At 49.4% G+C, this 26,128-nt stretch overlaps 1 protein-coding gene across 26 annotated transcripts in view; it reads left to right on the top strand.

Annotated features, from left to right (window-relative positions):
• Positions 1–26,128, top strand: part of NCOR2 (nuclear receptor corepressor 2) — a 593,256-nt gene that overhangs the window by 438,398 nt on the left and 128,730 nt on the right. For 22 of the 26 annotated variants that reach the window (XM_039505017.1, XM_039505016.1, XM_039505018.1 and 19 more), the window contains 4 exons: positions 4,885–4,951; positions 17,346–17,533; positions 19,802–19,892; positions 22,790–22,968. In XM_039505017.1, the coding sequence (XP_039360951.1) occupies positions 4,885–4,951; positions 17,346–17,533; positions 19,802–19,892; positions 22,790–22,968 (525 nt within the window). Of the gene's footprint in view, positions 1–4,884; positions 4,952–17,345; positions 17,534–19,798; positions 19,893–22,789; positions 22,969–26,128 lie in introns of all 26 variants that reach the window. The other 4 variants (XM_039505026.1, XM_039505014.1, XM_039505025.1 and 1 more) reach the window with 2 other exon arrangements.

Here is a 26,128-nt window from a genome sequence, read left to right as displayed (position 1 = left end):
TGTATAAATAGCAGAGGGCTGCAGAACTTCTCCTTTGGCCTTCCGACTTCACAGGTGTGCGGCAAAGCTTAAAGGGATACTCTTCTGTGGCAATCGACTTCCATGCTTACCTTTTAAATTGACACCAGTGAGCCCAGTCCTGGCATCGGTGACCATTGCAACTCCCACTGACGTCCCCATTGGAGGATGACTCGGGCCCCTCAATGATTAAAACTGAAATAGCGTTAGCAATCTAGAGCCTGTTTCACCCCTGCCTTTACTCCAGTTTTATGTCAGTGGCGCTCTGTTGATTTAGTGCAGGTTGTGCTGCCTGATACTGGACTGGTGAGTGAAGCCCCCAGTTGCTTTTTCCACTGTTTGTGCTGCTTGGAAGCTGGAAATGTGTGTGTTGGTTTTCTTTTGTTTCTGGTCAATTTCACTTTCATTTCTCCTGCAGAGTTGTGATTCAGCATTGCCAACCCCAAGCATTCAAAAATCACTAGTCAGGCTCTTTTCAATCCCAGACTTTAAACAGTAATAACTGTTGGGTTCTTTTTATTTGCCTTCTAGTGTTTGAGGTGTAGGGTCCACGTTTTCAACCTTTTCTGTACAACCAGGAAACATAGAAATGAAATGTTGTTCGTTTTTAATTAAAGCTGAAATGCTAATGATCACCTGACTCCAAGAGCTGGGGCTTGACAAAAGACAGCAGATGTCCTCAGACTTGTGATAAAATCATCAGAGTTGGCAATACTCTGTTTTCAGATAACCTGTTTCCACTGGAATTAAAAAAAATAATGGGAATGTGTTTCTGGGGCTTAGGTTCCTATCGAAGCTTGTTCATACTAAAGTCCAAATTGTGACAGTGCCTCTTTAAAAATAAAATGTCGTCTGCTGTGGCACCACATTGCGCTGGAAAATAGAGGAGAAAGCACATCACAACAGTTATGGTGAACAAAGGAGAAATGGTCTCAAGTTGCAGTGGGGGAGGTTTAGGTTGGATATTAGGAAAAGCTATTTCCCTAGGAGGGTGGTGAAGCACTGGAATGGATTCCCTAGGGAGGTGGTAGAATCTCCTTCCTTAGAGACTTTTAAGGCCCAGTTTGACAAAGCCCTGGCTGGGATGATTTAGTTGGGGATTGGTCCTGCTTTGAGCAGGGGGTTGGACTAGATGACCTCCTGAGGTCCCTTCTAACCCTGATATTCTATGAAAAGTTAATTCCAGTGTTGTGAGTGGATCTGGCTCAGCAGGGCCAGTGAGAAGCCAAGAATTTCTTCAGAGGGCCTTCAGAAGGCTCAAGGGGGGGGTGGCTGGAGCCGTGAAGGAACTTTCTTCCCAGAAGGCCTAATATTTTGCGGGCCTTTATATTACGTTGGATCTGGCTGCAATTAGCCTTAATCCGAGCTGCATTATTCTGGAGAGGAAACATGGCCTAGTGGATTAAGCACAGGACGAGAAGTCCTGAGTCCCTGTCTCTGGCTCTTTCCGTGACTCACTGCATGATATGGGCAAAGTCATTTCACCTCATGCCTCAGTTTCCCCATTTTTTAAAAGGGGAGAAAATACTTTTATCTTCCTCACAGGTGGATGGTGAGGTTTAAGTCAACAATTAGCTTCAAAACACTTTGAGATCCTTTGATGGAACGTGCTGTAGGAATTTAGACAAAGCCCAACAGGATTGTGTGATCTAGTGGAGAAAAGCCTCTGTCAGTGATGTTGGTTAAATAGGTCTAATGGGCTCTGATCATTGCAGACTGGAATAACAGTGGGTCCTTTGCAAACATACAGTCAAAAAAAAGTGAGCCCCTCTCATCCCCAAAAAGCAGCCCCTCTGGCATAGATTTTTTTCTTTTGTGATCAACACTGCCTATATATATACACATATAATCATAATCATCATAATAAAAAGGACACGGTTTGATATGCAGGCCCTTGTTCAAAAAATTATTCTAGATCCAGACAGTTGTGGTCTGTGGGGACACTGATATTTGACATCGGTATTAATTCTGTTAAACTTATCGCTGCCCATAATTGGCCATGTGTGGTGGTTTCAGTCTGAGCTTTTTACTTTCAGAAGGCTCAAGCTGGGGATGTTTGAATCTAATTCAGGCAGTTAGCTGCTATTTCCTATTTGAACGAGGAGGTTGCAGATGCCACTTGCAAGCACTATCTTGGAAATCAAATTCTATTTTTACATCAAAGCGTTCAAGATAAAGTCAGAGAGAATGACAAGGTAGTGCGGCTTAGCCAGAGCTCAGGGATCCAGCATTCATTTGACCCCACCAGTAACTAAAAGGAAAACAGAATATAACATTATTACGTAGACCACAAATCAAGGCCAAGTTGGACCTTGACCCAGGTCCCATCGTTATTTGGGTAGCATTTTGCAGACAGGTTTAAGAACAGCCCCTGCTCCAAAGAGCTTACAGTCTAGGCAGAAAATCTATACATGCCTGGAGAGGACTCGAGAAGCAGCCAAAGCAAATGTGGGTGATTGAACAGCGATGGGTAGAATGTGCCTTGTTAAGACCCTGTGCGCTGTTGGAGGGGGGAGGAGGGAGAAGGCGGTTAGCATCCTCCCCTCTTCTCTAGAAAGTAAATCCAACTCTCTACACTTTGTATAATGGTGACTTCCTCTTCTTTTATCCATCCACGATCCATCCAGCCCCATATCTGGCTGGGTAGCTCTTGGGCTGCTCCCTGTGTTTTGGAGAAATGCTGCTTAGAAGGATCCGGTGCCTGCAATTCAGCTCCTGCAGGAGGGCCAGGTTATGCCCAGTTATTGCGGCGGCAGGAGCGAGAGGGCGCAGTGTGTATCGTGGGTCCCTGAGGGGCTGTGGATCTCCTTTAAAATAACGTCCAGCCACTCTGCTGCTGTTTTTGTATTTTTTTTCCAGTCCAGGGAAATGGGGAGGGGGAAAGGGAGGAAGAAGCAGACTGAGAACACTGTGTATTTCATTTTGGGAACTCCTGGGTGTGGGGGTGAGACTCTCTTTAGGCTCCTGCTAGTAATTACCCACCGTGCAGCTCTGCTTTCATTGGGATCAGAGGCTTCTTTGCAAACACACACTCGCACCTGATCACTGTTCTTTGCCAAAAGTTTCTATTGAAAGAACATCTGGCAGTGAAAATGTTTGTTTGAAACAGTTCAGCGCTTGCGTTCAGCCAGCATTTCGCAGGCTTCTGCGAGCCCCTCCGCTCTCCATCCTTGGGGTGGGGACTTTTTCTTTTCTACATAGTATTTTGGACCTCTTTTAAACAGAAGGGGGCCTGAGACGTGTCTGGCTGAAAGTGCGGATTGGCGTTATCCACATGGGTCACTTTATCCCTTAGAGCTGCTGGTGAGGTCCTGATCCTGCACGGCACTCAGTAGCTCCTGCAAGGTGCTGAGCTCACTCAATTGATTTGCTTGCTCCTTTGCAGACAGGGTTCCCAGGGAGTAAAAGGGGTGGGAGATTTGCTTGCATCCAGGATTTGCTTGAAACCACCACATCAGTCCTGTCACTTCTGATCCTTTGGCTCCTGTAGGTAGAAAATTGAGCCCAGTGTGTGTGTGCTGGCTAGTCAGGCACACGTTCCAGGCAGCCCTGCCTTTCCTAGGCTGGGAAGGTGGCTGTCCTAAAGTTCTCTTCAAGAGGTAAGTGGAAAGGCAGCAGGGTCCTGTTGGTTTGAGTCCTGGGCTGGAAACAAGGAACTCTTGAGGGTTCTAATCCCAGCTGTGCCACTGGCTTGCTGTATGACCCTAGGAAAGTCACTTCACCTCTCTGTGTGGAGAGGTTGCATTGAGCTGTAATTACATCCATACTTCTCTGGCAGCTCTCTGTCTCTGCAGAACTGCAGCATTCCAGAAAAAGCAAATCAAGCCTAGAGTAAAGAAAACTTCCCCAACGTGAAAGTTGCAGCACTGTCTGTCTGCAGGCAGCAGTAACCCCAGCTCTCAGGCCGCTGCAGCTAGGTGCTTCGGCACATGCCTGATGTTAACCAGGGAAATAAATGGGTTATTCACGTGCTGAGAGTTGGGCACATGCTTAAATACCTTCCTGAGCTGGGACCCAAGAGAGGCGTCAGCTGCTGATTCAGTCCCGCCTAACCCAGCGATTTAAATGTCAGCACTGCTCTCCTTCATTTCTGAGCATTGTAGCAGAAACATCCCATTGCCCTGTAATTGTGGCATAGCTTCCACAGAGCGCTACTGTTTTTCCAGCTGTAAACTGCGTCTAACATTTAATTGTACCCCAGGGATGCTGTGTAGTTAATGCTTTGAGGCAGGACCGTGGGGGTGGGGGCAGTAAGATAAGGTAGGTGCTAATACGCCATTACTGTTACGTGGCTGTCTTTCTTTCATCACTTGGAAAATGAAGGGTCTGGTCCTCCAACCTGCACTATCCTGGCTGTTGGTTGCTCCCGGGAGCAGTGCTATTGACATAACATAGAGCAGTTGGCATCCGTGGGGCTACTTGTGGTAGTGAGCGGTAAGCTTGGTTGCAGATGTTTGGAGGATTAAGGGAGTTTGTGAAGTTAGTTAGAATCTATGGCCCTGATCCTGGACCTGAACATCAGTGAGTAAAGTTACACACGTGTAAGCGTTGGTAGGATCAGGCGCTGGGATGACAGGACTAACCCAAGGTGAAGTGCAGACTGCAAGGCAAACCATGCCGCTGATCAAAGGAGCGTTCGGAAAGACTTTGGCCTGCGTAGCAGAACAGCTGGGAAAGCCTCAGTTTTGCTCCAAAGGGACAGGAAGGTCCATCTGTGCTGTTGTAGGTGGCACGTCCATGGCTTGGAAGTTGCTGTCATTGCAAAGTTAAGGTCGAAATTGTTGCATGGTGTTGAAAACAGAAGGGGTGTGCGGGACTTTGCATTTTAACAGACTGTTATGTTTTTCCTCCTTTTCTCTGCTTTAGAAACCAGGCAATGCGGAAGAAGTTAATTTTGTACTTTAAGAGGCGAAATCATGCTCGTAAACAGTGGGTAAGTGAAATTCCTAAGTCTTATTTTGTATGTGCATAACAGATGCAAAGAAGAGTCCATGTTTAGCTCTTGTAAGTAGAAAACAGAAGGAAGGATCCCAACACAGACAGGTTGGTACTTAGCATGTTACCCGTTGCTTTGTTTTTTCCTTCCTGTTGGACCCTCTGTTTTCCATGCTGTAGCAACCTCCATTATAAAAGTAACTTGTATGCAACTAGCCCAGGGCTTGGCAGTACTTTACTCCACAAATATCCCCATTCACAGGGAAGGCAAATAGCCTCTTGGTTTATCCATAGTGAAATTCAATGTTGATTTCAATGGGACTGTTTGTGGAGTACATTTCTACTTAGTGTAAGTAATCGGATCCTGAGAGAAGAGTGACGCTTACGTTGACTCCACAGCAGACAAATTGTATGAAGATTAAGCTCACTCTTTCCAGCTGACCACAGAATTACGTTTTAGGAATTTGTGGTTTAAAACAAATCAAAACACAGCCCCGTCCAGTTCTGTTGCAAGAAAAGCTGTCTAAGAGTGAACTGCAAACACTTTTCATGGAAGTTACTCTTCGTTACGTAATGGAAAAGACATGGGTTTTATGGTGAGATTTTGAAGAGACCCGGTCAGATGGTTACAAACCTAAACTTCAGTTTTATTTAAAATAAGGGGGTGAAGAGACATACAGCATTGCCTCTGGAAAGTAACGCAACGACTTCATTCTGCTGCTCCATGGTCACTGGAAAGTGAAACCTAGAAACAAAAGTGAAACTGACCAGTCTATTATCTATTGTCCAAACTAGGTGAAATACCAAAAGTAAACAAACAGCCCAGATTGGGAAGTACAAATCAGAGTGTAAACAATTTTTGTTTTAATGATCATGTATTTTTTTTCCATGTAAGTTATATGTTGCAATCGACTTTCACATTTGAATATTTAGAAACGCAGACTTTGATATAGACACTATTGAGCTGCCCTCTGTGGGGAAGCCTGAAATGTCGGATTTACCTTCCTATGTGGAAGGGTTAGTGGGTTTTGTTAATTGCCGTGGGAGTGGAGGTTTGCATGAACCTGGGGGGATAGTTGGGAAAATTCTGAATAATCCACATCAGGGAAGTGGTATTAAAGCTGTGACGGTAAAAGCGGCGCTCTGATGGGGCTGTTCCTGGAGATGTCAGAGCCAATGATCAGAGCGTGGCTGACAGTGACTACGGGTGTGTGTTTTTAAAACCCCTTTTGTGATGCCCCGGGATGTGCGTTCCAAAGGGATAGCTGCAGTTCTCATGTGGGTTGGAATTCACCTCTAAGTCATTTGGCTTTTTGCTTCATAATCCTCCTTCCCCAAATACGCTGCCTGGAATAACTGATGCTTTTTGCATTTGAGAGAAGAACATCAATATTTTCTTCCTCAAAATAGACCATTTGCAAAGCAGTATGTGGTTTTGTTGGGCCCACAGAGGAACTAAAGCAGGGTTGCTTCTGGTATGTGATACCCTCCCTTGCACTAAATCTCGACTAGGTTGCTCTGTTGTAAGTAGTGAGGAGGTGGAGGGGCAGTTTCGTTTGACTGCAACTGCATGGGACCCAAAATGTGTCGTGTCTTGTAGAAAAATTGCCTCTTATGAAGAAATCAGTAAATTTCTGCCACCAGGTTTGTTCAGTGCCCTTGAACGGGGATTTTTCAATTTAGGGGGAAGCGTATTGCCTGGTTTTGAAGAATAGGCAGTAGATTGTTGCTGAACTTGCAGAGTGAATGCATTTGCTGTTTCTCTTCGCAAAAGGGGCACATGTAGCTGCCTCTTTCACATAGCAGACGTTCTTTAGAAAAAGCAATGAAAATGTACTCGACTGTTTCCATTCGTCTCTCACTCACTCATACGCACGCACCTTTTTATATAGCACCCTTAGACAAATAGGGGTGATGTGGACATAGTTCTACGTTAGCTACTGATTGCATTTGCCTGGTGCAGCCAGGGGATTGGATGGCCCAGGGGACTGGTAAAGGGCTACATTGTTTACCACTCAGACACTGGTTTTAATCTGGTCTGTTTTGCTAGTGACTGAACTGTGTCATCCGTATATCAGAAGTGTGGCCTAGCGCAGTGGTCCCCAACGCGGTGCCCGTGGGCACCATGGCGCCCGCCGGGGCATTTATGTGTGCCCGCCTAGCGCCCAGCAGGGGAGAGAAGCCGCGGCCCCACGCCTGCTGGCGACCAAGAACTCTGGGGCTGCAGACTGCGGGCGCCGGTGTTCTCGGTCCCTGGCAGGCGCGGGGCTGCGGCTCTCTCCGGCTTCTCCAGGGCTGCAGACTGCGGGCGCCGGTGTTCTCGGTTCCCGGTAGGTGCAGGGCCGCGGCTTAAGCTGGAGAGAAACTGTGGCCCCGTGCCTGCCGGGGACAGAGAACTCCGGGGCTGCAGGCTGCGGGCGCCGGTGTTCTCGGTCCGACTCGGTGTAGTCTGGCTGATTCTTTGTACAAAGTGGAATACTTCCAGTGGGGGGAGATTTGACTCTAGCTTGGTGGCCAGAGCACTCCCGGGGGGTGCAGAAGACCCAGATTCAAATCCCGGATTTGGAAACGTCTCCATTTCCCTCTGGTGTGAACAAAAACTTTTAGTATCCGCTACGTTTTTCATGAAGTGGAATGGATGTTTTCTGGGCAGCCCTCGTGTAGCATCAGCTGGGTGGGGTCGCAGGTTCCAAGCGTCCTGCATAATCCTGTTTGTTTTCCGGAAGAGGAAGCCTTTGCCTTCCTAAATGGTAAGAGTCAGACCCTTGCTCTTTCTCCAGGGAAACCACAGGCTGGCACACAGCAGCAGCAGCAGCTGGATCCCAGCATTCAGGCCACCGCGCGCTAAACTTCACGGGCTATTTTTAGCCCTTTCCCAACCCCGTAGCTGTAAAAGCAGGAAAACGTGGCAGACTTCTTGGCAGCAGAAGGAACCTTGGAGCGCGTCCTCATTTGCCTGCTTATTTTGACTTGTTTGTTTATTTGCTGTCTGGCCCAGGTGGCCTCACTAGGATAGGTGCAGAAATGCAGCGGCTGTGAAATCTCTGTGCTGCCAGGGTCTGTTGGAATTACCAGCCACGTCTCGCCCATGACCGGAGATGTCACTGGGTTGATTTCACAGCTTTTTATTTTTTTTCTCCAGTTCCCCACTTTCCCTTAGTTCCTAGGTGAGCTGCTCTTGAAACCAAAAAAACTCCTGCACATCCCTAGGGGAGCAGGAGGGTCCCAGTGCTGGGCTCTATTCAATGGGGCTCCTGCATCATGCTGAGTCTGCTGGAGAGGAGTGTGTGCGCTACACATCGCGGAGAGCGCCTCTGTGAGCAGCACGGGAGGGGTCCGGAGCAGAGCGCACGGCTGGCTGTGCTTCAGCGTGGCCGGGAAGAATCCCACCACCTCTGTGAAGACGGTAGGAGAAGACAAAGGGGAGCAACAGAGGGAAAGAGCAGCGGGGACAGCGAAACAGGAGAGCAGAATGTGTCGGCTCTCTGCAGACGGACTCTAAACAGCATCTTTGCCTGCCTCAAGCTGGGACCTGCATTCAGCTAAACACGTCTTGCCTTTGTCACTTCCTTGCAACCAGTCGTGTGGAGGGAAGCAAGGGATCCTGGGGACTGGACCGTTCCTCTTTCCAGGCTGCAGCCTGGGATCCAGGGGCTTTGTCCATTTCAGAGAGCGACGTGCTGCTTCGACCAGTTGGGACTGTGCCGTTCGAAAGCTGGGACGTGATGGACTGAAGGGGTCTGGCCGGAGGACTGTGTCCCCCCATGACCCAGCAATGGCATGTTTGTGTTACTCGGCTTTGGAAGGGCTGGCGTCCTGTTTAGATTTGGAAACGCAGGTGGTCATGCTTGCAGATGCTCCCAGCGCCACACACAGCAGGGCTTGGGGAGCAGCGCGGAATGTGTATGCACGCGGCAAACCTGCCAGTCTGCATGAGACGTGATGGCCCCCAGAAAACGGAGAGGCCACGTTGTGGCAGATGCAGGGTGTGTGCTGAGCCATTGTGCCCTGCATTATGTGGGTTGGCATTGCAGGCTGCTGGCCTGTCCCCTCAGCCCAGGAAGGAGTGAAGCCATGTCCAGGGTCTGCTTCAGGCCCTTGATTCTTTATTTCTTCCACAGAAAACTAGTCCCTTTCCTCTGAATCCCGGGTCGTCTGCAGGGGCCTATCTATTCCTTACGGGTTTCCACTCTGCAAGCCACATGCCTCAGAGCCATGCCCTTCTCCAGGGCCTCCCCTAGAAGCCAGCCTGCTTCCTGTAGCTCTCCCGCCTTGAGCTAGGGTTCCCTGCCAGTGCCTGCCTGCTCCCGGCAGCTCTCTCCCAGCTGGCCTGCAAGCTGGCTTTTATAATCCCCTCATCCCTGGCAGATCAGTCTCAGCTGGGCGGGAGCTGATGTGTCACAGGTGAGGCTGGGCCCTGCCCCTCTTACAGGGCCAGCCACCCTGGGGCAGCATCCTGTCCTAATTGTGCAGCATTTGGAGAGAGTGTGGTTTGACGATGGAAGAAGTAGAAGCCAGAAAATCTGATACTGGTCTCCCAATGGGCTTGGAGTAAGCCAATGACCCCCGCCCCCGCCTCAGTTTCTGCATCTGGGAAATAGGTGTATTAATGATACTTCCTGATATCCCAAGGAACGTTGGATATGTCATGTTTGCTCAGGCCTATACAAAATGCAGATTACTGTTGTTCCCTCTTTAACTTCAGGGTCAATTTTTGCTAGCCCCCCAAATTTACTTGGGCTTTTCATTGTCTGAATCAAATCTGGTGCTCTAAAGACCAAACAGATACAGGGTTTTATTGTCGTATTATTCCATTACTTGAAATGACCAATCTGCTAGAAGTACCTTTCACAAGGAGTAAATCTGATCTGCATTCAGTGCAAAGGGATGGGAAGAAGTTGATTATCTAATGCAGGTCAGATTTACTTCTTTCCAAAGGCAAATGGCCCAGCTGGGTTTTATATTGGTGCTACCCCCAGGGAATGCCTACCTGTGATTTAACCTAACCAACCAAGCTCCCCTTCATTACTGCCTCACATTGCAGCTGGGCCACTGCTCTGACAAGGGAATGCTGTAATCTTTCAGATTTTGCTAACTCTGCAGGTCTTCGTTTGGATTATATGGCCTCCCTTGAGAGATTCACTTAGCATAACAGGAGATCAAAAGAAGGCACCAAACACTAAACAAGAGCTCTCCTGAATAGTGCATTTAAAGCAGCATAAGAACCGGAGCACAAAAACCCACTTGGGCTGAAACTTGGCAGCTTGAGGGCAAGTGATTTTGCTCAGGGCTTGCGTGGGATTCTATAGAAACATCCGTAGCTTTCTGTCTGCCTGTTTTTCAGTCTCTTTCCATTGACACATTCCACGGGTCCATGTTCTCCGATAGGTGACTCTTGTGGGGAAAACGATGTGGACTATAAACCTTTGGCATATCTGTAAATACAGCGGACCTACTGAATTTGGTCTGGCTTGTGCTATGGGACAGTATCTGGTCCACTGGGTTTTGTGTTTTTAGGCTGAGCTTTTCAAAGGGGCCTACCTCTCTGAAAGCCACTGACAGATGCCCAACTGATTCCACCTTTCAAAGAGGCCAACCAGAGGCAATGCTAGAGAGCACTGGAAGAAACTGCTGCAGCTTAAAAGACCAATGAACAAGGGCCAGTTAGAGCAGGTGGTCACTACAGCCATAAAGAGAGGGCGGTGATTCCACTGCTCAGGGAGGAGGAACGTTTGGGCTTGAACCTGCCCTGGGGGTTTCAGGATTCAGGGGCGAGGCCCAGAGCTAACTGCACCAGCGCAGGCAGGTCAAGCAGCTTTACCTGCTTGAAGCAGCTGTCGGCCAAATCGGTGCAAACCACAGCTTTGCCTGTCTCCGCGCATTGATGCATCAATGTGGTATCTGGCCCCTGCTGTTTGCAAGGGAGGCAGCTCCACGGTGCAGACAAGGCCTTAGGAGCAGCTTGGGGACTGAGAAGGTGAAATCAGAGCAGAGGTGGAGGAGGCCGCTGTGCAGTGCTCTAAAAGTGAGGCTCGGGATCTTGACTCTCACTGTGGGCAGTGCAGCTGCTGGGGAGGACGGGGGTGAGCAGCAGCTCTCTGGTAGGCTGGCAAGAAGCAAGGTGGGTAGTACGGCGGCTAAAGAGGAGGGGCTGCAAAGGGTTTGGGCCTCATTGATGGAGAGGAAAAGACAGAGCTCTTAGAGATGTTGGAGCTGCAGAGGTGGTGGCAGGATTGGGCAGGGCAAAGGGGTTGACTCTAACCCTGCTTTCAGGCCTGGCTGATGGGGAGACTCATGGGATTGGGAAGCCAGTTTCTCTTGACTGTCCCGTTCCGGTCTAGAGACCCTGCCATCTCAAACGCTGTACAGCACAGCGAATCCCAGACCCCTGGACATTAGCAATGACAAAGGCCAGCAGTGTTGGGGCATCTAGACCCAGATCCTCCAAGGTATTTGGGTTCCTAATTCCCATGGAAATCAGTGGGAGTTAGGTACCAAGAACCTTTGAGGGTCTGGACCATACCTGGTCTTGGGCTGCTTCTCCAGCTTGTAGAGCAGTGATACTCAGGCTAAGGGTTGGGAGCCGCAAGGGGATTTTTAATGCATCTCCTTTGAGGCACATGATGTTAAAACACTGTGTGTGATTTAAGTATTAACCAATCAGGACACTTTTACTTTGTTACTAACCAGTTGTAGAATACTTGGTCATTTTGCTGTGAGAATTCCAAATATACATAATAGTAAATGCAACAATGAATTCACACTACGGTGGCTCTTTTGGGTCATGTTGATCACTAATTTGGTTCCTGCACCAGTGAGGTCTGAGTATCACTGTCTCCGTGGCAAGAGTAAATGGCAACACTCCGCCTGAATTTTGTGGGGAAAGGACTTTAGGGAGAGACAAAGGAGGCTCTGGTTTAGCTGAGCGTCGTTGGCTTCTGTGCTACCGGCCACGTGGGAGATGCTACCATTCAGGCAGCAAAGGAGCAGCACACCTGTACTCGGGCTGCGTGGTCACGGGTTTGGAGATCGGGCTGAGGCACACTGCTCAGAGATTAGCTATTGGGTGGTGCGGGGAAGGGACAATGCAGGCAGAGTAATTTTTTGTGCCAAATGAAAGTTGAATGTTTCAGAGCGCTGAACACAGAGATGCTGAAACAGCAGAATCTGCAGCCCAGTGAATCGGGCGTTCGAGCTTGGATCCTCTTTCATTTCCCTGTGGCTAAGCACCTGGCCCAGCTGGGCCCTGGTGGCACTCGCTCGTGCTGGCAGCTAGATCCTGCCTGGGGAGCTGCCACTTCGCTCCCGCTCCGGTCAAGTGGGAAGAGTCTCAGTTAGTACAGTAGCCGCCCTCCTGCTTCCCAAAATGAGGGCAGTTATCCGGGTCAGGGAAGTGGCCCTGTGGAAGTGATGAACCCCCCCCGATGAGTTATTAGTTATACAGCACTGTAGTTGTGCCTGGGCTTTTCGTGTACATCGGCACACCTGTGGCTGGCCTCGGTCGGCTGGCTCGAGCTTCAGGGCTGTACAACTGCTATGTAGACACCTGAACCGCTGTGTAGACACCTGAACCACGAGGGGGGAAGGGTCCCAGAGCCCGGACCCCAGCCCGAACACCTACACAGCATTTTTCACCCCGTGAGCCCAAGTCAGCTGACCTGGGCCAGCTGCAGCCATGCCATGGGTCTTTTATTCCATTGCCTGGGGAGCCAGCTGTCTGAATTAGGTGAACAGGTTCTGGGCTCCCAGTAGTGGAATTTTCAAGTGACTTCATGCAGTTTCGAACTTGTCAGTGTGGCACACCTGACCCAGTTTCTAGGCACGAGCTGTGCATCCTTTCTGCTTCTGCTCATTGCTGGCAGTCAGGGTGCTGGAACTGAAATATTACTGATGATGTGAGGAGCAAAGCAGGTCACATCAGGCCTTGGGGTAAGCAGGCACAGCTCCTGTTGACTCCAGTGGGAGATGGACTCGCTTACACCAGATCCAGATTACCTCTCGGGAGGGATGCACTCTTCAGTGGGAGGCTGGTGCATGCAGTATGACTCGGGTTACATAGCGAACACGCGTTCACAGCACCAAGGTGCCATTTCTGGCAGTAACCAACACGAGTGGGGCCATAAGAAGAGAGCTGGGGTTTGGGTGACTTGGAATTTCTCCCCCGCTTAGAAACTGCCTTACGACGGACACCAGAGTTGGATGTGTCCAGTATAAATGGCATGATCCATCAGCATGGCGAATGGCAACCTGCTCCTGATCCACAGCACAGTGAAATCAATGGAAAGATTCCCACTCACATCAAAAGCTTTCAGTCGGGCCTCTTTCGGAGGAGAAAGCTACTGGATGAGAATAAGACCTCTGGGGAAGCTGACAGCTGCAGACTTTCCTCCTGCAGTGGGGCAAAGCTAATGGAGAGGATGTTGTATTTCTGGATTTGCGGTGTGTGGATGCAGTGACCTGGAGCGTGACTAATGAAAAAATCGGTTGCTGATAAGCTCTTTCCAAACCAGAAAACAAGGGGGTGGGGGGATTTGGGGTTGGCCATTGAATTTTGACAAAGTGACATCTGCTTTCACTTCCTAATTTTTGGCCTAGAGTGGATTAGTGTCACTCAGAATGAAACCTGAAAATCCCCACTGACAAACCCGGTCGCCTTCCCTTGGACCTGCGTTTGCTTGAACCCCAGCATGAGGGATGTAAGCGTGACCATTGGTTAGCGGGGGGAGTGCTCGGTTACGGCTGGGCTGCATTCTTGCCATCTCCAGCCAAATATGGACGGCTCCACCCACTGCTTGGCCAAGTACGACCGACCTGAATCTGGGTGTGGGTCAGGTGTGCCGCGCCAGCCGCTGCTCCTCACTTGGTTCTTTCTGCAGGGAACAGACTAGCCAGGCATAACAGCGGGAATAAGCGGCAGCGTTCCATGGGCTGCAGTAACTTCCTGCCTCCCGCCCAGAGCAAGAGGGCAGAAGGGAGTAAATTCTGTCTGAGGCCCAGTGCCCTCTCCGGGGTGCTGCTTACACAGGGTCCCTTTTCAGGGCGCTGCCTTAAAGGTGCGACCTAGGCTTCAGCGTGCAAGAGAGCATTATTCCCATGGAGGGAGGGGGTGCCTTTTAATGGGAATGAAACTTCAGCATTCGTTATGAGGCTAAACCCATAATACTTGGGAGGTGCTTGGATATGATGGTGATGGTGGGCCCCTATGGGCAGGGGGATGGCTGTACCAGAAGGAAGTTGCATGGAGTTGTTCTGGGTTTATGCCAGTGTAACTTGGGGCAGAATCTGGCCCGCAGTCCTTGCAAAGCCATGTTTGTCAGTCAGTACCCCCCTGCCCTCTTGTACTTGGACTGTTCTGTTTCACTGTTAGCTTCTCTGGCTGCTAAGAAGGTGTGGTAACGGGCCTGAACGCCTTCGCTCTTACCTTGGTTTCCTGGCTAGGAGCTTTAGTGTTGCTAACAGGGTATTTTTAGTTTCCAGAGAAGAGCAGACTTTTAAATTACAGTTCTGTTCCTTCCCATCGGTGTATGGGCTGAGCACAATGGAGGCTACTCGGGCAAACCTTCCTGCATTCTGATGGAAAAGTAAGTGTGTGTGTGTGTGTGTGTGTGTGTGTGTGTGTGTGTGTGTGTGTGTGTACACACTGTACATTGACCAGAGCCAGAAGGGAATGGGATGAACTGTGTTTTCTGCATTTCCTATGGTTCTATCTACCCCATTAAACATTTATATCCGTAAAGGGAAGAATCAAATCATAGAATAACAGACTGGAAGGGACCTTGAGAGGTCGTCTAGTCCAGTCCCCTGCACTCAAGGCAGGCTTAAGTATTATCTAGACCATCCCTGACAGGTGTTTGTCCAACCTGCTCTTAAAAATCCTCAATGATGGAGATTCCACAACCTCCCTAGGCAATTTATTCCAGTGCTTAAAACCACTCTGCCAGTTAGGAAGTTTTTCCTAATGTCTCTTCTTCCAAGAGGATAATGACCCTTAGACATTAGAGAATCCAGCCATGACGAGAATCCAATTTCTCTCCATGTTTCAGGCTGGGCTTCCAAAGAAATGGGGGGGGGGGGGAGGGAGGGAGAGAGAGTGTGTGTGTGTGAGTGTGTGTGTGTGTATTCCACAGGGCAGGGAAGCCTGCCAGCACCTAGTGTTGACACTTTCAGTTTGCTCTTTCATGTCAGGATGCAAAAGGTTGACTCTGTTCCCTCAGGAACAGCTCTTATGGATTGTTTTTTCCCTCTCTGGTATATTTTTTTTCCTCCTCTTCTCGTCCTTCCTGATTGAGATGTACCAGGGCGTAGAAGGCTCAAGAAAAATCACCATGACATTTTTGTGGGAACAGTGGGACTTTTAGTATTGATCAGGTTTGGTAGTATTGGGTATTTTTTGAGATGCTCTAACCTACCCATGGGAGAAACCAGCCATATTCTGCTCCTTATCCCTGGAGACTGTTTACAGCAGCTTTGGCACTGAAGTTTCATTAATTTTGCTGCGTTCACTCGAGTGCTGCTCTCCTTCAGCTGGGAATTACTTGGAGGTACTTGTGGTTTTGGGCGATTCTTTTCTGAAACAAAATGCTTTAAGCCTTGACTGTAATGCAGTTGAAATCTCGTGTCTCTGTTTTCCTCGTGCCCTTTGCGTGTCTTGTCTGTTTAGGTTGCAGGCTCTTCAGGGCCAGGACCGCCTCTCATGGGGCTGGCACAAAGGGATTTCAATAGCCTTTGGGGGGTGTTTTAACAGTGTCCGCACAATAGGGCTCGAATCTCATCTGGGGCTTCTAGGCGCTACTTTAATGCGGATAGTGATGGTAGTGATCATGAGGTTGGGATTGTGAAATGCATGTCTTGGGGAATTTTTTCCTTCCCTCTAACCTTGCTGTTCTCGAACAGACTCCAACCATGTTATGGGTTTGCAGCTTCCAAAGCCTTCAGTGGGAGACGCTAGCACACACCTGACAGCAGGCATTGATCTTAGGGTAGATGTTCAAAGGAGCTTCTGTTTTTTGCACACACAGTTCTACTCACAGTATCATTTTGCATGTACATCTGCCCACCTGCCTTAGGTGCTTCTCTGGCCCTGTCTCCATAGTATCTGAGCGCCTATCCTCACAGCACCTCTGCGAGGTGGGGCAGGGTACTTGTCCCCATTGTACAGAGGGGGAATTTTAGGGACAAGAAGATGAAGTGACTTGCTCAAGGTCACCCGAGGAGGCTGTGGCGCAGCAAGGAATTGAACCTGGGTCTCCCGCATGATGAGTTAGCTCCCTAGCCATTGGCTGACCTTCCCCTCTGTACACATGCAGCCTTATGCATGCAGAAAATCATGGCTGCTGGCCTCATTCTCCTCGCTCCTATGCAGGTGTGAATCAGAAGTAACTCAGCTGAAGCAAATAGAACGACACTGGGCTAAAAGTAGCGGAACCAAGAGGAGAACGGAGCCCGGTGTCCGGAAAACGGGGCCCTTGCTTCATCGTTATGGTTGGACGGGCTAGTTCCAGCGTCAGTAGTTAGGATGTGTTTACACTGCAGTGGGAGGGGTGGCTGTAGCTCGGACAGGCGTACCTGCGCTAGCTGTACCTGCACTTGCACAGCTAAAAATAGCAGCGGAGACATGGTGGCATGGACTCCTGGTGCAGGCTGGCCATGCAAGTATGGACGCAGGCTTCCAGGTGCACTTGGACAGCTTGTGATATTTATAGCCATGCTGGCTAGATGTAAGCTAGCGTGGGTATGCCTGCCTGCCTGCCTAAGCTGCAAGGACACCTCTGATTGCAGTGTAGACTTACCCAAAGTGCGTGCGTTGTCCTTGTAACCAGATGTTCTTAAACTCTGCTGATAAAGACAGTGAATGAAGTAGGGGGACATCCTTCTTGAGAGTAACAGTCTACAGGAGGAAATGTCATCCAGTGATTAGATCGGGGACGTGGGGATTCTACTCCCGCTTTGTGTCCTTTGGGGAGTTTGTTGCCTTCTCTGTGCGCCTTAGTTTCCTTACGTGTATCTTATCCCATATCTCCTAGCAGAACCTCATCTGCCTTGTTGGGGAGGCGGTGGCGGGGGTTTTGATTAATGAGTGGATGTGTGTAAAGTGTTTGGAGATACTCAGTGCTTCGGAAAAGCAAAGTCCCACTCAGAGAGGGACCTTTAGGACAAGGACATCATGGAAGTTTTCCAACTCTAAGAACAAAATCCCCTCTGTTAAGGACACTTGATTTGAGCTTCCTCGTTCTTTCTGGTCCTCAGCCCTGTGCAACTTATCCTAACAAACCCCACTACTGTTCTCAGCTGCTTGGCTGCTGTTCAGCCCGACAAGCCATCGAGGGAAGGACTTGAGGAGCTGCTCTGTCTGGGGCTGTTTTCTGATCTCCCCCTCTCACTTGCCCTTTCAGGAACAGAAGTTTTGCCAGCGCTATGACCAGCTGATGGAAGCCTGGGAAAAGAAAGTGGAGCGCATTGAAAATAACCCCCGGCGCCGTGCCAAGGAGAGCAAAGTGCGGGAGTACTATGAGAAGCAGTTCCCAGAGATCCGGAAGCAGCGGGAACTGCAGGAGCGCATGCAGAGGTTAGAGGAGAAGCGGTAGGAAGAGGCTAGGCAGCCTTCCTCCTTTGCCTGTAGGGGGCTGGGGTTCAAAGATGGTTTTAAATGGCTGGGGGTGGCTCTTGGGTAAACCAGCCCCCTCCTTCTCCTGCAGTGGAATGGCTGTTAGATGCACAAACCACAGAGCCCCATGAACAAATAACTTGGCTGTTTTCTCCCCAAGGGGGATCAGCGTAGCTTAGACTGTCTACAGAGGAGGAGGAATTTCAAGAATCCAGATCTCCATTTTTCCTGTGTTGTTAATTTCCTGGCTGGCCACATCATAATGCATGGGGTTAGTTCCTCACTATGAATATGTGACTGGGAGAGGGTATACCTGGTCCCATACTAGGAGGCTCAAATCAAGGTGGACAGACCCAGTCTAATTATTTAGTCACACAAATAGTTAAAAACAGATCTAGGCTTTGATCTAGGCATCATATCTAGGCACAGAGGCCAAGCATCTGCGGAACGTGTAGAAAAGATTGCAAAAGATCTAAAGGTGTTGCTCTCTCGCTCCATTCATATGATCAGCATTGAGCACCACCACTCCCATCCCCACAGCTCATTTACCTCTCCTCAACTCATAGACTATCAGGGTGGAAAGGGACCTCAGGAGGTCATCTAGTCCAACCCCCTGCTCAAAGCAGGACCAATCCCCAGACAGATTTTTACCCCAGTTCCCTAAATGGCCCCCTCAAGGATTGAACTCACAACCCTGGGTTTAGCAGGCCAATGCTCAAACCACTGAGCTTATCCCTGCCTCATCTTCAGAAGCGCTCTGAAGGTCAGGCTATTCCAGAGCAAAAGGAGGAGCAGCTGAGCAGGCGGTTGTTGGCTCAAGAAGCCTTGGCTAGTCAGGACCCAGACTGTTTAGTGTGGTGCCATATTCTGTGGGAGTTTGACCAGTGACCTCAGTGCGAGCAGAGTTGGGCACTTGTAAAAGTCCCACCCTACAGCTTCTTTGTCTTTAGCTTTTCTAAAAATGTGTGTCGTTAAAGAAGAGCATAGGCTCCGTCCAGGAGTTTAGACCCCAGGTCTTAGCTGCTTCAAAAGAAAAGCATTTCCAGAAAAAAATCTAATATTAACAGCCAGATTTTCATGCTTTTAAAAAAAAAAATGTGAATGGAAGCTTGTCTTTGTCTGGGTCTAAGCATTTCCCTGCAGCATTTGCAGGCCAGTCTTAACCGCAATGGGCAAGATGACCTGGAGCTGAGCAGAAGCAGAAGTGAAACAGTGACTGGTTGATTGCAGTGTTCAGGATGAATGAAATGCAAACCTATGGTGGAAAGTCAGAGGGATTGTAAATATTCCTAGAGTTAATCTAAAGGCTTATCTACCTGGAGATGCAGCGTGTGGCAAGCCAGGGTGTGAGGCACAGCCCAGTAGCCTGCCTGGCCCTAAGTCGCCAGGTGGACACTGCTCCGGCGCACTGGAAATTCCCTTGCGCTTTGACACACAGCTGCTTAGCGTGCAGCAGGCTAGCGCACTGTAGATTTACACCCTGGCTTGCCGCATGCTAAGGCCTTGTCTACACCACGCAGCTTTTAGCGACCAGGCTGTGTCGACACAGCCTGGTCGCTAAAAGTCAGCGTGTGTAAACGCTCTTTTTTTGGTACTTTGTCGGCACTTTTGCCAACAAAATACTTCCAGCGCCATGAGCAGGAGAGCTCCTGCCAACAAAGCCGTGTTCACACTGCCACGTGCGTCAGCAAAACTTTTGTCTTTCACGGGGGGGCTTTTTTAAGTACCTGTGAAAGACAAAAGTTTTGTTGACAACTTTGCAGTGTAGACAAGCCCTGGGTCTCCAGGTAGACACAGGGACATGGGTTGGGTTTGGTTTTCTTTAATTGTAGGCCCTGATCCTACAGATGCTTCCGGTTGGGTGTGGTGCTCACTGCTGGGACTGCTCCCAGTGGAGCTGCTCGTGGTAGTAAGCACTGCACCCAGTAGTGAGTGTTTACACGTTTGGATCCTAGGAGTTTTTTTAACCTGGGTCAGCTCTGAAACATGGAGTTTATGGACTGAGCTTGCTGCTAGTGTAGGTGAGTTTTGGAGTTAAACGGACAGCCGCAGAACGGCTTTGCAGTCAGGCAGCTCTGAGCCACATGTGCGATGCCTTCCCTCTCGCCTCCAAGGGAGGCTCTGTTTCCTGTTTTGACTGCGCTGCCTTTCGAATGCGAGGAGTCCCGGGAAATGATGGGGGCGCGGTGCCAAGTACAAGACGGGGCATACGTTTTTCAGTGTTTCACTGCCATTTCCCAGCAGGGTAGGACAGAGGGGCAGCGGTCTCTCCATGTCGGCCGCACGCAGCGAACACGAGGTGTCAGAAATTATTGATGGGCTCTCGGAACAAGAGGTGAGACCAGGTCGCCGTTTCTCCTTCCTTTCTTCCCCTCCCGCCCCATTCCCCCTTCCCTCTGGGGAACTCGGTGCAGTCACAACAGACCCCGACGGCGGAGCTGGTGTCGGATTCAATGAACGTCAGGCCGGGCTGTGTTTAGTAAACATTGTCATGTGCTGAATGTGATTCCCTGACGCTTCTGACAGGACCCTGAGCGGGGCTTGGGAGTGTTAGCAGAATCTGTGAGAGCAAGCAGCATCCCGTTGGAGCACCCATCAGTGCTGACCTCTCCCTTCCCATCCTCGTTGCTGGGAAGCAGCGGGATCTTTTAGAGGAATTCAAGTGATGAAATGACAGTCAAGGTGGCAGGGCATTTCTTGCACTCAAATGCATCTGAGGCCATCAACTCGAGCCGGTCATTATTCCTACAAACAGGTTACTCTTTGAAACTGAACTAGGGAGTGGGGGAACAGAGCCCCACAGCAGCACAGGCTTATGGATAATATTTAATGGGAGATGCTGTTTCCCGAAGGGGATTCCTATGGGATGAATGGTTTGTACATCAGCCAGTCAGATTGACTCTCTGAGTGCTCTGATCATCTCAGGATGTCCCAGCCACATTGGCTTCTCCTGAATCTGGTTTTACAAGGGTTCTGCTTGGCTGGCTCTGATCGCAAACTGTCAAGAATGGGTTCGTGCTTGGGAAGAGACAGCAACTGCTGCCCAGCAATAGCTGAGCTGTTTGCTGCATGTACTTGCTGTGCCCTTGGCTGGGAGGGAGTTTGCTTTGACCAAGTTAGCAGCTGACCCACGAGCTTAGCTCTCAGAGGCTGGGACAGATAGGCACCATGCTTCAATTCGTTCTTCACAGAGGGGGCCTGATGCTCTTCCTGGCATTGATCTCCAGGAACTAAAGTACTCAGCAAAGGGTGGTCGCTAGTGCTTCATTGTGGAGAACATTTCTGCAGAGGAGCGCGACGGAGCAAACAGCTGGGATGTGCGTTATGCCATTCCACCAAGCTTGGGCTATGTCTATACTGAAGCCGGGACAGCGGCCCAGCTGCAGCGTTTCAGTGTAGACGTTCCCTATAGCAATGGGAGGGGTTCTGCTGCACTTAATCCACCTCCCCCAGGGGCTGGAGCTAGGCCAACGAAGAATTCTTCCATCACCCTAGCGCAGGCTGCCCCAGGGGTTAGGTCAGCATCACTACCTCACTCGGGGGTGGAGTTTTCACACCCCTGAGCAAGGTCGCTATGTTCACCTAACGTTTTAGTGTCAGCTTGGCCGTAGATAGAGCCTTAGCTATTGCCTGAGACCAGCACCAAACAGATTAGAGATCTGATTCAGTGCTGCTCATTCGGGGCTGATCCATCCTGAGCTTAACTGGTGCTAACGATGTCATTACACGGCATGGCTCTGCTCATTAAATTTTGTTGGCCAGTCTGTGTTTGTCCTGGCCAACCTGCTCACTTCGTGAGAACTAGCACTTACCTCTCATTAAGAGAACATCCTTGAGAGCTATAAGCATTTTGAATGTCATCAAAGGTGTTGCCAGAGTCAGAGTCGTTGCTGTGGAGTTTGAGGATGTGGGAAGCTAAGAGGAAGCTACTTTGTATCAGTCAGAGTGCTGTGCCAGACAGCTGTAACTACTGGTCTTTTGACTGGCACTTACTCCCATCATCTTCCGTGGTAGGATGTGGAGTTTGTGCGTGAATTTGATAGTGAAGCATCAAGACTCTTTGCAGAGTGAGAGACTCTGGCTAGGTTTACAGTTCTCTGAAGTCTTACAAGTTCAGCGTTCTCTGAAATATTGACACCTGGTTACAAATCAAGATCAGAACATGCCACTCCAGAGCTGGGCTTCCCCGGTCCTTAATCAACGAGGGCCAGATTCTGAGATCCTTACTCACATTGGGTTCGGGTTTGTCACCAGGAAGAGCTCCATTGAAGTCATGAATTTTGCTGCTGTTAATAAATTAGAGTAAGAGCATCAGAATCTGCCCCAAAGTGTTTAACAGTGGGGGAAGAAAAGGATTACGGCACAGCAAGAGGCTGTCACTTTCGGTGGCAAAGCTGAGAAGCTGCTGTTTGTTTAAACATCTAACGTGGCAATAAGAAATGCTTGTTGGGATGTGCTGTGAATAGACGAAGTGGCCTTTGGGTGAATGTCAGACTGAACCTGACTATAGATTGTGTGTTTACCGAGTGGAAATTAGACCCACTTAGTAGCAAATACAGAGTCTAAGAATTGAGCGTTGTGTGGAGAAGTCCATTCAGTTATTGCCTCCACTGCTCTGGAGACGTTGCCCGTTTTGAGTTTCAAACCCCACTGAGAGCAGAAGGGAAGTGGAGGGAGGAGGATGTTAGGAAAGTTTTCATAAAAATAAAAGGTTCCCATGAAATGAGACTGGCTCCAGACCCATCTTTTCCGCCCCCGACCCCTTCAGCCCTCCTCCCCATTTGCAAAACAACATTCGGACCAAGATATTTCCAAAACTGGACCCACTCCTGCTTACACCCAAACGGTGTGGTTGAGATTTGAGCCACTCTTTGTGCGATTTTACAAAACCCAGGCCTGACTGACGAGGGCTTGCACACCCCCAGTGAGCCCTGATTTTGCCTGTCTCTAGCTCTGCGCACAGGAGTTGGTTTCCTTGGGTCAAACATTTTTACAATGTGTCTCAAGAGCCTTTTATTTCCAAAGGGAAGATTAACTATTTCCCTGCTGAGGGTGACAGCTTCTTTCGATATTTAATTTAGGGTTACTCCAGTAATAAAGCTGTCTAGTGCTTGCCTTTAAAGTCTCCTGTCCCACAGCCTGTCCTTTCCCTATGAACATCTGTCCCCTCTGATTCCCCCCTGGGCTCTGTGATGCTGATGAGAACTGTCCCCTTTGCTTTCTTTCCCAAAGAACCTGGAGAAGCAGATGCGCCAGCTAGCCGTCATCCCCCCCATGCTATACGATGCTGACCAGCAGCGCATTAAATTCATCAACATGAACGGCCTGATGGACGACCCCATGAAGGTGTATAAGGACCGGCAGGTGATGAACATGTGGAGCGAACAGGAAAAGGAGACTTTTCGGGAAAAGTGAGTGGACTGAGAAGTGGCTGACCGTAGCCAATGGGAATTGGGCGTTGGGAAGCGTGGCGTACGGGCTGGATAATGACTTGAGCACTGGGCCCTGGGTTGCGCCGGCAATATGGTGGTAGTGGAAAGCAGTGGTAGATTCTGTGGTGACACCCTGGCTACCAGTGCATGCACTGCAGTGTGTTTTGGAAGTTGAATTCCTTGCAGTAGCTTGAATGGCTGCTGCGCTGGAGATAGCAATGACTGGTGAATCACAAAGGGTTTTTTAGAAAAACTCCAAATGGTGTTATCTGTGCCAGGCAGTCTGATCACTTGGGTGAGACTGAACCTAGAAAAAAGGACCAAGGTGCAAAAGGGCCAGAAGGAGCCGATCTAAAGGTTTGGTTTATTACCGGGAGCCATTGGAATAGACACACTGCTTACGAAAAGGGAAATGGATACTTTGAACTAGCCAAGGTCACTGGCCTCATCTCATCTCAAGGCTTATCTGGAGAGGTTCTTTGGAGACTTCCAGTCTGTCCTGGTTTTCTCTGGGTCAGGAATACCTTTGATGGCCTTCCTCAGAGTTGTTACTTCCACATGCAACTGAAGCAAGCAATTGCAAAGACACCAAAAAACGCTTACTAAAAACCCTGTATTATTAGCCTTTTCAAATATATTGTGTGTCTCCCAGGCCATCAAAACTGCAATATTGCACCTGGAATGATGCAAGGGTTAATTATTTAAAATAAAATGTAAGGAAAATGCAAGGATCGGGCCTGGTTAGTGACACTGGAAGAGTCTATCCATGACTGTTGCATCGTCCATGCACAATAGTTTCATTTTTGTCAGGGTGAGCCATCCGAAGTGCAATGCACACTTTGACAAAATTCAGCTTGACCCGACTTCAATCTCTCCAACCCATGAAACTGAATGGGACCCTGGATCCTACAGTCGTTCAGCACCGGCACACTCAGATAAAAATAGGTAACACTTGTAACTTGTCCTGGGATCAGTTTAACCAGACTTACTCAGAATTTAAGGCAGATTCCAGTTCCGTTCAAGTTGGACAAAGGTTCAGTTGCTTTATTTTACGCAGACCTCTGAGCTTGTCCCAAACTTGGCCTTGTGTAGTGCCAGTAGAGAAGTAAGAGTGTTCTATTGTTATCGTGATTACAACTAGAAGCCTCAGTTTGCCCTTATTGTGCTGTGCAGACGCACAATGGAAAAAACAATTCCTGCCTTAAAGAACACAGCGTGGAAGTATGGCCCTGCCTGAAGACCGTCAGGGTCCCTTTGAAAGCACAACTCACCCATGGTACCAGAAGTCTGAGTGTTAGCAGCCTTGCGAGTGCTGACTTTGAAGAGGCATGTTGTTGTTTGCATTGCTCTGCTCTGAATATGAAGAATCATGCATATGTATAAAACTGCAGCAAAACCAAGTTCCTTGATCAGCCATTTGTTTATACGTTTAGTACACGACAAACAGCCTCAGATCTGTGATGTGATCCCACTTCGTTAGAGTGTCTCTGATTCTTTTTTAACATCTCAGTTTCTCCTTTAGTCACATACCACAGAAGAGCTCTCCAGGGTGTGGTGTTATGTTTGTATAGATTCACACGTTAGGACACGTGATGTAGCAGCCTGCAGCTGCAGATGGGTAATGTTTAAAGGGGCCTTTACCGTAAGCTCCCAAGCACTCCATCCTCCGCACTAGCCACCTCCTACATGCTCAGCGCCCCCATTTCTGTTCCCTTGTTGCCCCGGGAAAGCCATCTGCTGGCTGCCGCTCTGACTAGCTCCCGCTCTGCTGCAGTCATTGATTACAGTGACCGTCCTTAGGGCAGTCTGCGTCCTGATTCTGGTCTCACTTCAGCACGTATAAAGCAGGAATAGCTCCACCTAAGTCAGCAGTTATGCTGGGATAATAAAGCCAGTGCAGTTAGACCAGAATCAGGCCCTGTGTCTGTGAAGCTTTGTACGGACGTTGATCGTTCAAACCTGACAACACCCCTGTGAGTTAACCAGTCACCTTACACGCTCAGGGAAACTGAGGCAGGGAGGTTCTGACTTGCCCAACGCCGTACAGAGAATTGGCAGCAGAACCAAACTCTGGAGCTGGACTTCAAGCCCCACGTACGTTTCATTAGAACGTTCGGCCTCTTAGACCTCTGCCTTCCATCAGAGAGAGCAGCAGCCCATACTGTCCAGCTGTTGTCTACAGAGAGTTTTCCCAAGGCAGAGATTTTGCCGATCCTGTAACTCCAAGTCAGACGCGTGACTGCCTAGGAGGCCCTCAGGAAGGTTTGACTTGTGCCGTGGTGTGTTCTGTCTGCTGTCAGAGAGCCGCTCGCTCTGGGAGCAGCACAAATCCAGCACTTCTGGGCCAGGGTCAATTGTGTTGAACTCCCAGCTGAATCCCCATTCCACTGCGCTGAGGCTAAGGGAGCAGTCTTGTCGGGGGGACCCAGGGAAGGTATTTTGTTTAAACACAGACAGTCCTTAGCCATAGCTAAGCTGGCTTTCCTTTGGCAACGCACCAGTCTGTTTTTCCCTTGCAGGCCAGGAATAGCTTATGCCAAACACTCTTTAGTCCAGTCCCACTTGTTACAGAGGAGGGGTTAATTAGAGGAGCTGTTGCTTTTGCATCGTAGGCTTTCTCCCTGCTGGAGGTGCAGCTGCCCAGAGTCGCTATTAGCTGACACGTAGCCTGCTGGACGCCATGCGTGTGTTCCGCAAAGCGGGAAAAACCCTTCCAAGCCTCCATCACCCTGTCAGTCGCTTGGGTAACTCAGGAGCCTGCTAACTACTCGTATTGTCCTGCAGTTCCAGCAACAAGCTGAAATAACCCATGAAAGGAGGCTGTTTTCCCGCCATTTGGGGTTGTGCTGTTTAATTACCCACCGTGCCGTCTTTAAACATAGGGGGAAGCGAGCGCGTTAAAAGCCAGGCTTTAACAGACACAAGTGATGATGCAGCTGTTCAGACAGGGTTCTTTAGCTGGCAACATTTGAATCCCTTTGTCCCTCATAGTTTGGGGTGTTGCTTACAGTAGTCAGCCCTCTGCCATGCCGGCCGAAAGGGAGAGGAAATAGGGGTGGTTTATAAGGGATCACAGTTGCGTTCAGGGGAACTTGCCATGACTCCATTCCCCGCCCGTACCCGGTGTCGAGGTAACGTG

Source organism: Mauremys reevesii, linkage group 18 (assembly GCF_016161935.1).
Source record: "Mauremys reevesii isolate NIE-2019 linkage group 18, ASM1616193v1, whole genome shotgun sequence".
Lineage (NCBI taxonomy): Eukaryota > Metazoa > Chordata > Testudines > Geoemydidae > Mauremys > Mauremys reevesii.
Note: the sequence above shows the minus strand (reverse complement) of the source record. Positions and strands in the feature narration are given on the sequence as shown.